A 14,041-nucleotide genomic window follows, 5' to 3' on the forward strand; every position below is an offset into this window, starting at 1 on the left:
CGCTTTGCGGCATCATTCGCGACGCGGACGATGACCCGAGTCTTGTTGAAGATCTCATCAAGGCCGGAGCAAGCGTGTCCGGTACGGACGAGGACGGCTACACCCCATTGCATTTGGTAGCAAATGCCTCATTCGCAAAAGTTCTCATCGCGAACGGCGCGGACGTTTCTGCTAGGGCCCTTCAAGGAGAGACCCCACTTCACACAGCATGTGAGCATGGCAACATATCAATAGTAAAGTTGCTACTTGACAACGGCGCGAATGTTCATGATGTCACTTCGGGAAAGACTGATCGTACCGAGATTGGGTGGACACCACTTCGCTTCGCAGTCGAATTCTTCTCTTACTATTCCAACAGTAATGAAGAACGCCTACAGCTAGTACAACTACTCCATAACCACGGTGAATATCTGCACACCACTGCTGCAGATGGCTCCACAGCGCTGCATGGGGCCGCTCAGTTTGGCAACGAGAAGCTTGTCCGCTATCTGATCGATTCTGGCGCCGATGCATGCGCCAAAACTACGTCTGGCATGACCACCTTACACTACGCAAGTAAATCCACTGAACCAGGAGATGAAGTCAGGATTACATCAATCATCGATGTACTCCTTGAACACGGTGTTGAACTGAACGCACTGAATCAGGAGGGGGAAACCCCATTGCTCATGTCGGTTTCAGAAATTAACCGCCCAGTGGGATTTAGTCCTGCAGTATGCAATCTGCTATTAGAGAAAGGTGCAGAGAGAACCGCAAGGAATGCTGAGGGTAAGACCGCGGTAGACATCGTGAACGACTCACATAGCTGGATCTTCGGAGAGGACGGACTCGTGCGGAACAAACCTCCGCCAGTACACGTAGCGTCTAGTAGGGGCAGGGGCAGAGGCAGGGGTAGAGGAGGGTGGCGATATAGTGAATGAAACCACATACGCCCTCTTGAAGATCGAACTTTACTTCAACATCACCATCAGAAGTCGCACATCATAGTCAATCCAAACAAAATTCAATTGTAGAAGCCGAAAACCATATCCAAATTAATCATACTACCAAGTAATCCAAAGAGCATCTGCTATATGCAGACATCGCTAACAAAAACAAGATATGGGTATATAGATGCCGCCGTTAACAACCAAATAAAGAAAAGGGTATAACCAATAAAGAAAGGGGTATATCCTCGTCAAAGTCGTTAAAGCGTAAAGAATCGTAATCGTAGCCGTGATTACCGGGCCCCCAGGGCCGGATGCCAAGAGTGGAGAGAGAGGAAAAGAGATGCCGACCAACGCCATGAAAACAATAGAGTAGAGAGAAAAGTCAACCAGCGTGAACACCAACACCTGTAAGCAAGAGCGAATAGCAGACCCGCAGTAAACAAAACATGAAAAGGGAGGAACAACAGTTGTACAAAAATAAAACAAACATTGACGAGATGATTCTCTAATCACCTCGTCGCATGAAGCCAAAACGCTTCTTTTTCTTCGCGTCCTTGGCATCTGCCGTGGGCGCATTGGGGTATCCATTCAAAGCAGCCTCAGTGTTGAGGCGTTCGGCTTCCTGGTAATCAAAGGGCATGTTCCAGCGTCTCTCGGGTATCTCTCCCAGTCTCGTGCTGCCGGAAGCAAACGTATAGCTCGATGGTGTGGCTTTGTCCAGGCGGCGGCGGAAGTGGAGGGTTGCTGGAGCCTGGTCGAGGAGTGGTGGAGGGGATAGGTAGGAGGGTTTCTCCGGGACTGGGGGAGGCTTGGAAGAGACTGCGGGTTTGGAGTGAGCAGGAGATGGGGAGCGGCGGGATGTAGGGGTAAAGGTGGGGAGCTTGGGGGTGGGCTCGTTATGGTGCTTTGGGGAGGGCGATTTGGTAGTTGTGTAGGCGTTCTCTTGAGGCCATGGTTCGCGCGGGTCGTCGAAGGAATCAACGCGCTTTTTGACACCACCACTACTGGCCCTTGGTGCTGCGCCACCTAGAGTGCCTCTGATGACACCAGATGTCTCAAGCTCGAATGGGTCGACAGGTACGTACAAGGGTAGCTGTGGAGCCATCTGGATCTTCTTTGGCTGAGGGGATGCCAGCGGTGAAGAGCTGCGAGATGAACTTGACGGCGATTTCACTGAAGAAGATTCCTTACTGGACGAGCTGCCCTTGCGGGTGGTCTTAGGTCGCATGACGACGAGCCGGGGTTCATTCGAGCTTCGGTTCTTCATGGACATGCGTGTGACTACATGGCCCGAGGAACGTTGACGAGTGGAGCTCGACTTCTTCTTGTCCTTCTCAGGGCTAGTGCTGCGAGAGGAGCAGTCGTGGTGTTTGCTTGTGCCACATCGCGGGCACGGTGGAGCGCCAATGTTATGCAGCTGGAGTTGAGACTGGCTTAGTCGCTGATATAACTGGGTAAGGCTTTGTATTGCTTCACGCCGCGATGCGTCGGACAGGTGGGTCAACGACTTGTAGTCTATGTCTAGGTGACCCTTTCCGCTTTTTTGCGCGTCATGGTTCAGGAACGCTGCGATGATGGCAACGAGGCCTGTGTTTAATTTGATCAATGTCTCTGCGAGTGACTGGTGCGCGATAGCTGCATTACGTTAGTACGGCTTATGTGTTAAGTGGACTTTGTACTTACCATCACCCTTTGCGAATCGCGGCCCGATGCCGCTGTAGTAGCATTCAGTATACTTTCCGGCCACCTCCTCTGGCCCTCTGCGCAAGCTTTTTGAGAGTTGGTGCTCGGCAGTACTTGTTGAATCAGGCGTGTCGGTATCTCTCTTTGATCTGCGCTTTCTTCTTCTTTCGCGCAAGCTTTTGAAAATATCCAGTCCATTTTGAAAAGCTTCTATGATGCCTGAGACGCATGTAGATACCTCGGCCTCTTCAGGCCTACGCGCAACATGCGCATGGTCTAACTTGACCGCCATCGCTAAAACGCAAGACAACGAACAAGGAAAAGATGCAAAGCAAAATGGAACTGAAGAGAAGGGAAGAGAAAAGGACGATAGGTATACAAAATTGCAATAAACAAAGTGCGGTCTAAGCATCCATTAGCGAGAGTGAATGAAGAGTCATCCAAAAAGCCAAATCACAACGTTAACCTCAAGTCGTGTTAAATCGAGTCAAGTCGCCGTTAACACGCTCGCCCAAGACGGGGGCCCTTACACTTATTCCGTTGGCAGCCCGACCCTGGTCTGCACACGCCCTCGAGGGCTTGCAAGTGTGTCGCAGGGCTTGCGTTCCTGCAGCTGTTACTGGGTGCTACCCACCGTCCTCGCACCGCCCAGGCCGCCGTTTCAACCTGGTGCTGTTCACGACCTGCACGTAGCCGCCTCGATATGGTGTCTTGGGAGGCAGTCGAGGTTTGACTGGACACGTGTTTCGCGCTAGCGGCAAGCGAAGACGGGATGGGGCAGGCTAGGCCGGCATCGATAAGCTTTGTGGGTCTGGTAGTGGAGGGCCGAGTGCGTGCATGTACATGTGCATTCGAATGTGCATCAAACCATCGTCCAGTGTCGTCTCGGGGGCTGGATTCCTGCGAGTTGAAGGGCATGTGCGTGCGGGGTGCATACAGGATGAATGGTTAACAAGGCATGCTTCATTGTTTTGTTCAATGATGGTGATACAATCAAATATACACTCGAGAAACGCGGTGGAGCACCGACCGGTGTGATGAATTGGCATTCGCAGGGATTCCCTGTCGTGCTTCATTGACACATGCGACTCCCTGTCGCTCAAGAATAATCAACAAACCCGAACGCCTCGCTATGCAATACAGAACCGTAACAGTGTCATCGCCCATCGTCCAGCTACTGCTCGCCGTCTTCGACATCTTCAACAGTAACAGTCCGCCTTGTTGCAGTCTGGCCCTCAGAGCTGCTTCCAGCAACCGCAGAGCTTGAACCCTCGGCCTCAGTCCTCTCTCCTACGTTACCAAAGCTCCAGCTTGACTCGAGAGAGCTAGGCTCTGCAGGCTTTGGCGAACGATTGGAGGGCTCATCGGAAGTAGTCGGGTTTGTAGTCGATGAAGCTGGCTGGTTTTGTGAGGCCGCGGGAGCGGACGTCGAAGGCCCTGCGTCAGGTTCCGCTACTGGCTGTGTTGTCTGAAGTTGAGGCGGTATCGAGCCACTCTCTGGCGCCGGATGTCCAGGTTGCGAGGATGGACGTGTCGCGCTTTCTTGGCTATTCCGTGGCGCTAGGGCCATCGGCCTCAATGTCCACCCTTCCGGTAGCGTCAAGCCTTCAGGCACACCGGGATCGCCCTGTCGCAGAACGGACCCTCTGGCGAAGTAGGCTTGCGGTACGAACGAGTTCATGTTAGGTGGGTTCAATGGGGCGATAGGTGGTAGCTCTTGCCCTGTCGCGGCAGCCACGCCTGAAGCCTGCTGAAGTCTGTTGAGCTCAGCAAGAAGTCTATGGACAACCTCAAGTTGCTCGTGTTGTGCGTTGAGATGCCGCATCGACTCAATGATGTTCTGTTGTATGCGCAATATGTCGGACTGAATATCTGACGGATGCAGCGCGACGGCTCCGGGGACGGGGCCGGTGGGAAGGTTGGGAGTAGCCCATGGCGTGAAGCCCGTGTGGCCCTGTGCTTGGTTTTGATGATCTTGATTCTGCGCCGCGTTGTTTCCGTTGGCTTGCTCGCGCAATCGCTGAATCGCGTTCTGCACAGCGACATTGTCCTGTTGTCCTGGTGGTACGCGAATGTTCCCGAGAGCGATCCGAAATGGCCCGAAGTTGAACACGCGCATGTTGCCTGCTGGAGGATTTGCTTGTCCACCCTGTGGTGCAGCCTGCTGACCCTGGCCCTGGCCCTGGCCTTGTCCTTGTTGCCCTCCGACAGCACCTTGCTGCGCATTTCCTCCAAACATAGCTCGCAGTGCCTCTCGGTTCTGAAGGTTTTGCTCCCCCGGGTTGGCTTGATTGTTGCGTTGCGTAGTTTGTGTCGTCGCTGATGAGAGTACTGGCCTTCGGCACGTAGGACACACCTGTTGTCTCTCAAGCCAACTACGGAGACATCCGAAATGTAGGATGTGTCCGCAGGGGAGCTTCTTGGGCCGTTGTCGCTCGTCCATTCTTCGACCTGGCTGTGCACCATCTGCGCCTGGTTGTGTCCACGGCCGCATCTCTTCGCGACAGACGATACATGTGTTCTCCCGCTCGAGTTCTTCTGCCGTCGCATCTGGATAGCGTGTGTTCATGTCGCGGGTCGCGTTTCGGTACTGGATGAAGTCGTGGATACGCTTGAGGAGGGATCGGATGGTCATGAACAAGTCTCTCATGATGTGAATTGGTATGCCGTAGAAAGTCATCAGAATGACGAAGAAGCCCAGGTAGACGAAGGACTTGACAAAGTCGGTCGCGAGATCCAAGTAGAATACCCAGCGACCCTTCTCTTCCCATCCGGGCACGTCGCCTTCGTCTTCATCGTCGTCTGCCTCAACAGGCGCTTCGGTTCCTTCTGCTGTAGCCTGCTGGCGTGCTTGTTCCCTTGCGATACGACGAGCCTCCTCTCGTGCTTTCTCTTGGCGGTGTGTAATGTATAGTTCGACGAGCGACAGTGCGTATCGTAGCAGGGTCGATATCGATGCGGTGGCTAGGAGGACGTATTCGAAGCCAAACATGACCATGACACCCGGCCGTGCCTCTGACAGGATCGAATCGATGCAGTACTGCATCATAAAGATGTCGAAGGCAACAGACAATAGCAAGGAGCTCATGAGGCGCGAATGAAAGAGCTTGGGGTTTGCCGGAGGCTGTTGCTCGAGGAATTCGACCCTCCCCTCTCCGATCCACTGCCAGACCTTGCCTGCAAGTAAGCAGAGGAACATTGCGAAGAACCACATGCCGAGATCATCCCTAAAGATGGTCATGGCCAGCAATGTCTCGCTCACAGCGAACCAGGCCTTGTCGTACAGCTGCTCGGTCTCGATGGGGCGGAGGGGGCCGTAGAAGAGGCGTTGGAGTCCATAGCCGAAGCTCGCGGCGACGATGAGCATCAGGTTGACGAGGAACATGAGCGAGCCGGTGCTCTGGGAGATGTAGACGGCGGCCGAGTAGAAGTTGGGGCGCTCGTAGTATGCGCGCATCAGCACAATGTTGGCCATGGCGGCCGAGCCTGCGACGTAGAGCTTGAGTCGACTCATGGTGCGGTGGTGAAGGTGCAAGGCGACTAGAAAGGAATGCGTGTCCCCATCTGAGGGTGATGAGAGCGAACACAACCGGGGAAGAGTCGCGTTCGCGTGATGCGGCGGTGCTGGGAGAAAGGAAACGTGGAGGCTGTGAGGGAAGCTTCCTGATTCGCCCGCCAACAATGACGTCTCGCAGGCCCGCCACGGTCTCCCGAGATCGCGACTTCCACCTCATTCACCCATACACTCGCGTGTGTTCCTCTTGACATGCATCGCTCATCAGCATATCTCAGATGATACTACTCTGCACTACTACCTCCAGAAAATACCACATGCTGGAGAGTGCATGTACCATGCCTACGTATCGTGGCACGCAATAGCGCGTATGCGTTCTACATCTATGGTACCCCATTCCATGCCGCCTTTCCATGGGACTGCTCGTTCCTCCGCACGAGCGTTCCTGCGCAAGGGCTGCACGCTCCGAAGCTACTCCAAAGAGTCCGATGTCGTCCGGATTCTCCATAGTCAAGCCCTTGGGTATCCCCGCAGTAAGACTTGGATCTCGGAAGAATACTCGGTAGCACAACAACCCTTTACTTACTAAGGACCGTTGTCGGTAATTTCCAGCCAAGCCACGTCGTGTATACAAGAAAAGTCTTCCTCGACTTGGACCAGGCGCAGGTATCACGAGCTTCATCGGAGAGTCTCCCGGACTTCGAGACTCGCTGCTATGTCACATCACGTTAGCAAACGTGCAAGAGATGACCGAGTGGCGCATACCAGCCTCTCCATGCATGTTCGAGAACGACACTTTCTTCTTTCCAGTACCGATTGTGGGGAACATGGAGAGCTGGTGCCGAATTTGCGGGGATCGTCAACAAGCTACTGCACCCAGCTTCGGGATTGCGCCAGCCCAGACCATAGGCTCGGGGCGCAAGCTCTTGGACTCAAATATCTTGATCACAAATGATCTTGGTGGACCCTGCTTGTTTACTGCGGAAAAGTACATAAACCTCCCATGGCTGCTGTTAGATTTGAGTATCGATCTGCAAGCTCATCATGTTTCGATCTCTTCCTCTCCTGAGCATTGCGCTTGGCAGCCTCTCCGCCGTCGGCGCACAGGAGGTGCCAGCTGTACTGACTGCCGATATCATCGAGGGCTTGGGCAACAACACTCTCTTCACAAGATGGCGCCCTACGTACCACTTCTCCGCACCGGCAGGATGGCTCAACGATCGTAAGTTTTGGCTGTACGAAGTGCATGTGAGACAAATACTGACTTTGTACCTCTGTCTCTGTAGCATGTGGAATGATGTACGATCCTGCTACGGAGAGATATCACCTCCATTACCAGTGGCATCCCAACCATGTCAACTGGGGTAACATCTCTTGGGGTCATGCAACCTCCAAAGACATGATTACTTGGATAGATGTTGGAGGCTGGGAAGATGATCAGGCTCAGTCTGTTGGCACCGGTCCTTTTCCTGATTCCGACAACAGCAGTTACTATGGCCTTGGAATTTTCTCAGGCTCGGCACAGCCCTACAATCTCCAAGGACAGCAGGACGGTACTCTCATCGCCTTCTACACCTCCGTCCAGTATCTCCCCACAAACTGGGCCTTACCTTACATTAAGGGAACTGAGAGCCAGAGCATCGTCATCTCTAACGATGGCGGCGAAACCTGGGAGCAGTATGCTGGCAACCCTATTATGACCGAGCCACCCAGCGGATGGAATATTACCGGATGGCGTGATCCTTTCGTCGAGCCTTGGCCGGAAATGGATGCTCTTCTAGGACAAGACGAGCCCCACTGGTATATGGTTCTTGGTTCTGGCATCAAGGGCGAGGGTGGCGGTGGCCGTATTCCCTTCTACAGCGCCCCCGCCAGCAACTTGACAGACTGGACTTTCCTTGGCGCTCTGTGGGAGCCCGAGAGGAACGAGACTCTTGGCTCTTTGCTTGAGACCGGAACCTATGGCTTCAACTTCGAAGTGTAAGCACATATACGTTTGCTGCAATCGCTCGTGTACTGATTTTACAGATCGAACTTTTTCTCTTTGACCGATGAAGATGACGACGTTCATTACTACGTTCTAATGGTAAGTTCCGGCCGTGGCGGCTACATGTGACACATGTACTGACTTCGTGCTTCCTACAGGGTACTGAAGGCGGCAACCTTACCTGGCATCCACGTGCACAATGGGGCCTGTGGAATGAAGGCCAGGTCAACAGAAGGGACAACGGCTCTGTTGAGTTCACCCCTCTGTCGGGCGGCGCCATCGACTCCGGTCTTCTCTACGCGGTTACCAGCTTCTGGGATTCAAAGAACGACCGTCGCGTCCAGTGGGGTTGGGCCAACGAGGAGAGCAACAACTTTGCGATCAACCAGATGGGTTACCAAGGTGCCATGGCCATCCCTCGAGAGATGTACGTCATCAAGACCAAGGACCTGGTCAACACCAATGGCGGTCTGACTACAAAGGGCAACACTCGTGTTGAAGAACACAGTGATGGTACCTTCACTGGATACACTCTAGGAGCCCGTCCTCTACCTGAGGTTGTGGAAGGCTTCCACGCTGGAGCTGAGCCCCATGTCATCGAGACTGGCGACAATGCCTGTGTCTCCGGCGCGATCTCCGGCAACGGCAGTAGTCATATGCATCTCCAGGTCAAGCTTTCTGACTTCACTGGACCTGCCGGTGTGGTCATTGCCCAATCGCCTGGGCACGAAGAAAAGACCATCGTCTGGTACAGTCCTGAGAACTACACCATCAACGTTGACCGCTCCCACTCATCTTCTATCGTTGAGTTCGCCAATTATACCATGCTGGGATATTTCTACCCCTACACGTTCTCCAACGGTACCACCGAGTCTCTTCATATGGACATCTTCGTTGACGGATCTCTCGTAGAAGTCCTTGTCAACGACCGCTTCTGGCTTACGACTCGTATCTACCCTGCTCGTACCGACAGCACTGGATTCAGCATCTGGGCTGGCAGCAACTCTACTGTCAAGGCTTCCGACATGAAGGTCTGGAACATTCAGGCCAACGCATTCCCTGATCGGCCGACCGACTCGAGCAGTGAGCTTGTCTTCGATACGCCAGAGGAGACCAACAACTACATCTGGTGGCCTGGAAACTAGGGGGACTGCGACCTGAATGCGCGCGACGCGGTAATGACATGAATAACGGCGCTCTATTCCGCGACGGACGATGCTGATGTAAGGGTAAATATTGTATGTAGAATGTAATAATATGCATACCAACCATCGCAATCATCTTCCAAGTCCCATGAATTAGTCATCTGCCATCGAAGGAGAATATCCGTCGTGCCGTAGTGCAGCGCGTTACCCGTTGCCAAAATCCTGCCGCGATCTTTGTAGCCAATAAACCAAAAACTGCGCGTCCGCGGAGGACAACCACGGGGCCGTTGCTGGTGGCTCTCGGACAGTTGGAATACCCGGAAATAACCTAGTCTTCGCAGCGGCCTAACTTTTTCTCCTACTCGGTCTAGGTCGTGGTAACAGCGGGCCTTAGGATTTCCGATGTTCTCGTTAGTACGAGAGGATTCCCCGCCGGCTTCCCCAAACAGCTTGCCCCGCAGGATATCTCCAGGGCTTGCACTTCTGGGGACGGCACGTGTAGCACCATGAACGAGCACATGGCTAATCGTCCACCGGATAAATTGGCATTACTGCCGTTAGCAGCATTACGCCTACCGTCGGTGGCGTTAAGAATCGCGTGAGGGCGGTAATAGGAAATCTATTCCCACGCGCATAAATACGTTCTTGAATGTTCACTTACGACATATAAGCTTGACTTTGTCTCCCGTATCAGACACAAGTCTTGCGATTATATTACATCGACCAAACGAAGACAACATCGCAGTACACACAATACCGACATAAACTATTAAACGGCACAATGGCCAACGCAGAGGAGCAATACAAGCTCTCGCAAGAGCAGATCGACTTCTTTCTGGAGAACGGATGGTTGAAGTTGAGCAACTGCTTCACAAGAGAGCAAGCAGAAGGACTTCAGGAAACGCTCTGGACGCGTTTGGGTATGGATCCCAAAGACAAGTCGACATGGTACGCTTTTCTTCTTCAATTATAAGTCTCTTACGTGCAGCCATTAACAGACATTAACATGACGGATACAGGCACACCGAGCGAACAAACATGCCCTTCTTCAACGAATTCTCTGTCGAAGAGTTTGCACCAAAAGCCTGGGCTGGAATTTGCAACCTTGTGGGTGGTAGCGACCGCGTTGATTCTAACGCATCGACTTGGAAAGATGGCTTCATAGTAAATCTCGGAACGCCAGAGGGTCACAACAAAGTGGTACGCCCTCAAGAGCTACCTGGCTGGCACGTCGACGGAGACTTCTTTGTTCACTACCTAGATTCACCTGAGCAAGCGCTTCTGGTCATCCCGCTATGGTCAGACATCGCTCCAGGCGGTGGTGGAACCTACATTTGTCCTGCCGCCATTCCCACTGTTGCGAAACATCTATACGAGAATCCTGACGGAGTCAGCCCAAGGATGACGCCAAGAGCGCAAAACCCAGAGTTTGTGCAAGAGCAAGGACTGAAGTGGTTCAACGACCTAGCTGCCAGTATGCCCGATGAGGCTTTCGTGGAAGCCACCGGTGTAGTTGGCGACGTCTACCTTTTGCATCCGCTGATGCTGCACTCAGCGTCCAACAACCAACTTCGCCAAGTCCGCGTCATTACAAACCCACCGGTGTCCGTCAAGGAGCCTTTTGTGTTTGATCGTGCCGATGGGAACTACAGCGCGGTGGAGCGCAAGACCATGAAGGCGTTGGGCAAGGACCGGATTGCGGGGTTCAAGATTTCTGGAAAGAGGCAACCAGTTATCCCCGAGCGATTGCGAATTCAGGAAGAGATGAAGAGGAAGGAGGAGGAGAGGATGCGCAAGTTGAAGGAGGGAGCCGGGATAGATGAAGCGAAGGATGCAAGTCAAACGGTCGCTACTGCTGCTTAGGTTTGTAATCATCAATTGACTTTGATATCGTTGTTGATTACGGTGCAAAGAACACATCTCGCGTTCAGTGATGGCGATGTGCTTTTTTAGATAAGATAAGAACGGAAGCGTTCCGCGGTAAGATCTCACACGACTACGTTTCCTCTCGGCACACATTGCGAGTACCCCGTGTAACAGAATTGATAAAAAGCGAGCCATTCAGACCTTGAACATTTGGTGAGTACCCAGCGAACCCATTTTAGAACTTTTGCCAAGTAGGGAAGCGATTGCCCCACGGGTCGGTCGGCATTTACCAAGACTACCTGGGTACACCACTAGTTGAGGGCCGATTGAAATGATACGAGCCACACCGAGTGAATCAGGTTGGAATGACCCGAGTGAAGGAACACCTGTCCTCAGAAGCTGACACTCGCCGCAGTTGGGAATGGCAAGTAGAAAGTGAACACAGATTAATAATATGCACTGGGATCGGCAGGAACTGCAAGCTAACTGCAACCGGTCGGGAGACCAAGCGATGTGAGTGAGATGTAGCACTTGAGAGGGGCGGCGGCGAAAGTGCTAGGGAAATGCTGGACAAAGGTGGGTACAGGCATGCGGCGGGTAAGTGCAGTGGGTGGTAAGTTCAACGTGGTCTCTCAATGCGGTGAAAATGGGTGGAGGCGCAGGGACCATGCCGCTCTAGCGCTAAGCTGGTGTGAACACAGTTGCTCGAAAGTCACAGCCATCCACTTGGAATATAAAGCGCTCCTCTACCGCTGTCCTCTCTTACTTCTACCCCAATTCGTCGTGCCTACCCAACTTCAACCACATACAAGCACAGCAAAATGAAGTACACGACTGTCTGCGCTGCGTTCTTTGCGGCCGTCGCCGCCGCATCTGATGTCAAGCAACTGAAGACCGACAACTTCAAGAGCTTCATCGAGGAGAACGACCTCGTCCTTGCAGAGTGTAAGCTTTCCTGAGTTACTCAAGACTCAAAGAAATAATTGCAGAACTAACAATTCCTACAGTCTTCGCGCCATGGTGCGGCCACTGCAAAGCACTTGCTCCCGAGTACGAGACGGCGGCTACCACACTTAAGGAGAAGGACATCGCCCTCGTCAAGGTCGACTGCACAGAGGAGCAGGATCTGTGCCAGGAGTACGGCGTTGAGGGCTACCCCACCCTCAAGGTCTTCCGCGGCCCCGAGAATGTCTCGCCCTACGGTGGACAGCGCAAGGCCGACAGCTTGATCTCGTACATGACCAAGCAGGCTCTCCCCGCCGTCTCCGACGTCACAAAGGACACTCTCGAGGAGTTCAAGACCGCCGACAAGGTCGTCCTTGTCGCCTACTTCGCCGCCGACGACAAGGCCTCCAACGAGACCTTCACCTCGGTCGCCAACGGTCTCCGCGACAACTTCCTCTTCGGAGCCACCAACGACGCCGCCCTTGCCAAGGCTGAGGGTGTCAAGCAGCCCGGCCTCGTCCTCTACAAGTCTTTCGACGACGGCAAGGACGTCTTCACCGAGACCTTCGACGCCGACGCTATCCGCGATTTCGCCAAGGTCGCCTCTACCCCTCTCATTGGTGAGGTCGGCCCCGAGACCTACGCCGGATACATGGCCGCTGGCCTTCCCCTCGCATACATCTTCGCTGAGACTCCCGAGGAGCGCGAGGAGTTCGCCAAGGAGCTGAAGCCCCTCGCTCTCAAGCACAAGGGCGAGATCAACTTCGCCACCATCGACGCCAAGTCCTTCGGCCAGCACGCTGGTAACCTCAACCTGAAGGTCGGCACCTGGCCCGCTTTCGCTATCCAGCGCACCGAGAAGAACGAGAAGTTCCCCTACGACCAGGAGGCCAAGATCACCGAGAAGGAGATTGGCAAGTTCGTCGACGACTTCCTCGCTGGCAAGGTCGAGCCCAGCATCAAGTCTGAGCCCATTCCCGAGTCCAACGACGGCCCCGTTACCACCATCGTCGCCCACAACTACAAGGATGTCGTCCTCAACAACGACAAGGACGTCCTCGTTGAGTTCTACGCTCCGTGGTGCGGTCACTGCAAGGCTCTTGCTCCCAAGTACGAGGAGCTCGGCCAGCTCTACGCTTCCGATGAGCTCTCCAAGCTTGTGACCATCGCCAAGGTTGACGCCACCGCCAACGACGTTCCCGATGAGATCCAGGGTTTCCCCACCATCAAGCTCTTCCCCGCTGGCAAGAAGGACTCCCCAGTTGACTACTCTGGTTCCCGCACTGTCGAGGACCTCGTCCAGTTCATCCAGGAGAACGGATCACACAAGGCCGAGGCCAGCATTGGCGAGGCCGTCGAAGGTACGACTGAAAAGCTCGCTGAACAGGCCATGGCCGCCTCCGAAGTTGCCGCTAAGTCCGCCGCAGATGCTACCGAATCCGCCAAGGCCAGTGCCTCTTCCGCCACCGACTCTGCTGCTTCCGCTGCTTCAGAGGGTACCGAGACCGTCAAGTCTGGCGCCTCTGCCGCTTCCGACTCAGCCTCCTCAGCCGCCTCTGAGGCTACCAAGTCTGTCAAGTCTGCTGCCTCTGAGGTCACCGACTCTGTCTCATCGGCGGCATCTGAGGCTTCGGCTTCTGCCTCGAGCGTCAAGGACGAGTTGTAAATGACTCGCTTCTTGAGTTTCTTTGGTTATGTCGGCGCTTTCACGTGTACCAGTACCCCTTTCAGCATTTGATCACTTTTCATACATGCTGAGGTATATGCGTACAAAATGGTTATGATTACATGGGGGAATGACACGGTTCTCGTTTTCTTACTTGGGACCATGGGTAGCGTTAGCTAATGGAGTTCCGGTTTTATCTTCATCATCATTGTTGAGTCTACTTTCGATCGTATGTGATGTGAAACTGATTACAACAATATGTGATGTTAATGATATGAACATGTCCTGTGAGTCCCATGTGTCAAT

At 53.7% G+C, this 14,041-nt stretch overlaps 5 protein-coding genes across 5 annotated transcripts; 3 read left to right on the top strand and 2 right to left on the bottom strand.

Annotated features, from left to right (window-relative positions):
• Window positions 1-1,434: 1,434 nt before the first annotated feature.
• On the bottom strand, window positions 1,435-2,904 carry J4E84_001049 (uncharacterized protein; the record flags this gene model as incomplete). Its single annotated transcript, XM_049383683.1, has 2 exons — window positions 1,435-2,564; window positions 2,613-2,904. 2 exons carry the CDS (start codon window positions 2,902-2,904, stop codon window positions 1,435-1,437), a joined length of 1,422 nt encoding a protein of 473 aa, XP_049249201.1.
• An 882-nt stretch (window positions 2,905-3,786) lies between these two features.
• Window positions 3,787-6,126, bottom strand: J4E84_001050 (uncharacterized protein; the record flags this gene model as incomplete). The annotated part of the gene is made up of 1 exon (XM_049383684.1): window positions 3,787-6,126. The coding sequence occupies one exon, from the start codon at window positions 6,124-6,126 to the stop codon at window positions 3,787-3,789; it is 2,340 nt and encodes a 779-aa protein (XP_049249202.1).
• Window positions 6,127-7,170: 1,044 nt separating this feature from the next.
• Window positions 7,171-9,258, top strand: J4E84_001051 (uncharacterized protein; the record flags this gene model as incomplete). Its single annotated transcript, XM_049383685.1, has 4 exons — window positions 7,171-7,348; window positions 7,413-8,106; window positions 8,155-8,212; window positions 8,272-9,258. The coding sequence occupies 4 exons, from the start codon at window positions 7,171-7,173 to the stop codon at window positions 9,256-9,258; spliced, it is 1,917 nt and encodes a 638-aa protein (XP_049249203.1).
• Window positions 9,259-10,039: 781 nt separating this feature from the next.
• J4E84_001052 (uncharacterized protein) lies at window positions 10,040-11,121 on the top strand (the record flags this gene model as incomplete). The annotated part of the gene is made up of 2 exons (XM_049383686.1): window positions 10,040-10,206; window positions 10,278-11,121. The coding sequence occupies 2 exons, from the start codon at window positions 10,040-10,042 to the stop codon at window positions 11,119-11,121; spliced, it is 1,011 nt and encodes a 336-aa protein (XP_049249204.1).
• An 824-nt stretch (window positions 11,122-11,945) lies between these two features.
• Window positions 11,946-13,735, top strand: J4E84_001053 (uncharacterized protein; the record flags this gene model as incomplete). Its single annotated transcript, XM_049383687.1, has 2 exons — window positions 11,946-12,069; window positions 12,132-13,735. The coding sequence occupies 2 exons, from the start codon at window positions 11,946-11,948 to the stop codon at window positions 13,733-13,735; spliced, it is 1,728 nt and encodes a 575-aa protein (XP_049249205.1).
• Window positions 13,736-14,041: the final 306 nt, after the last annotated feature.

The sequence above is a fragment of the Alternaria hordeiaustralica genome (assembly GCF_023758085.1).
Source record: "Alternaria hordeiaustralica strain BMP 2776 chromosome Unknown scaffold_1, whole genome shotgun sequence".
Classification (NCBI taxonomy): domain Eukaryota; kingdom Fungi; phylum Ascomycota; class Dothideomycetes; order Pleosporales; family Pleosporaceae; genus Alternaria; species Alternaria hordeiaustralica.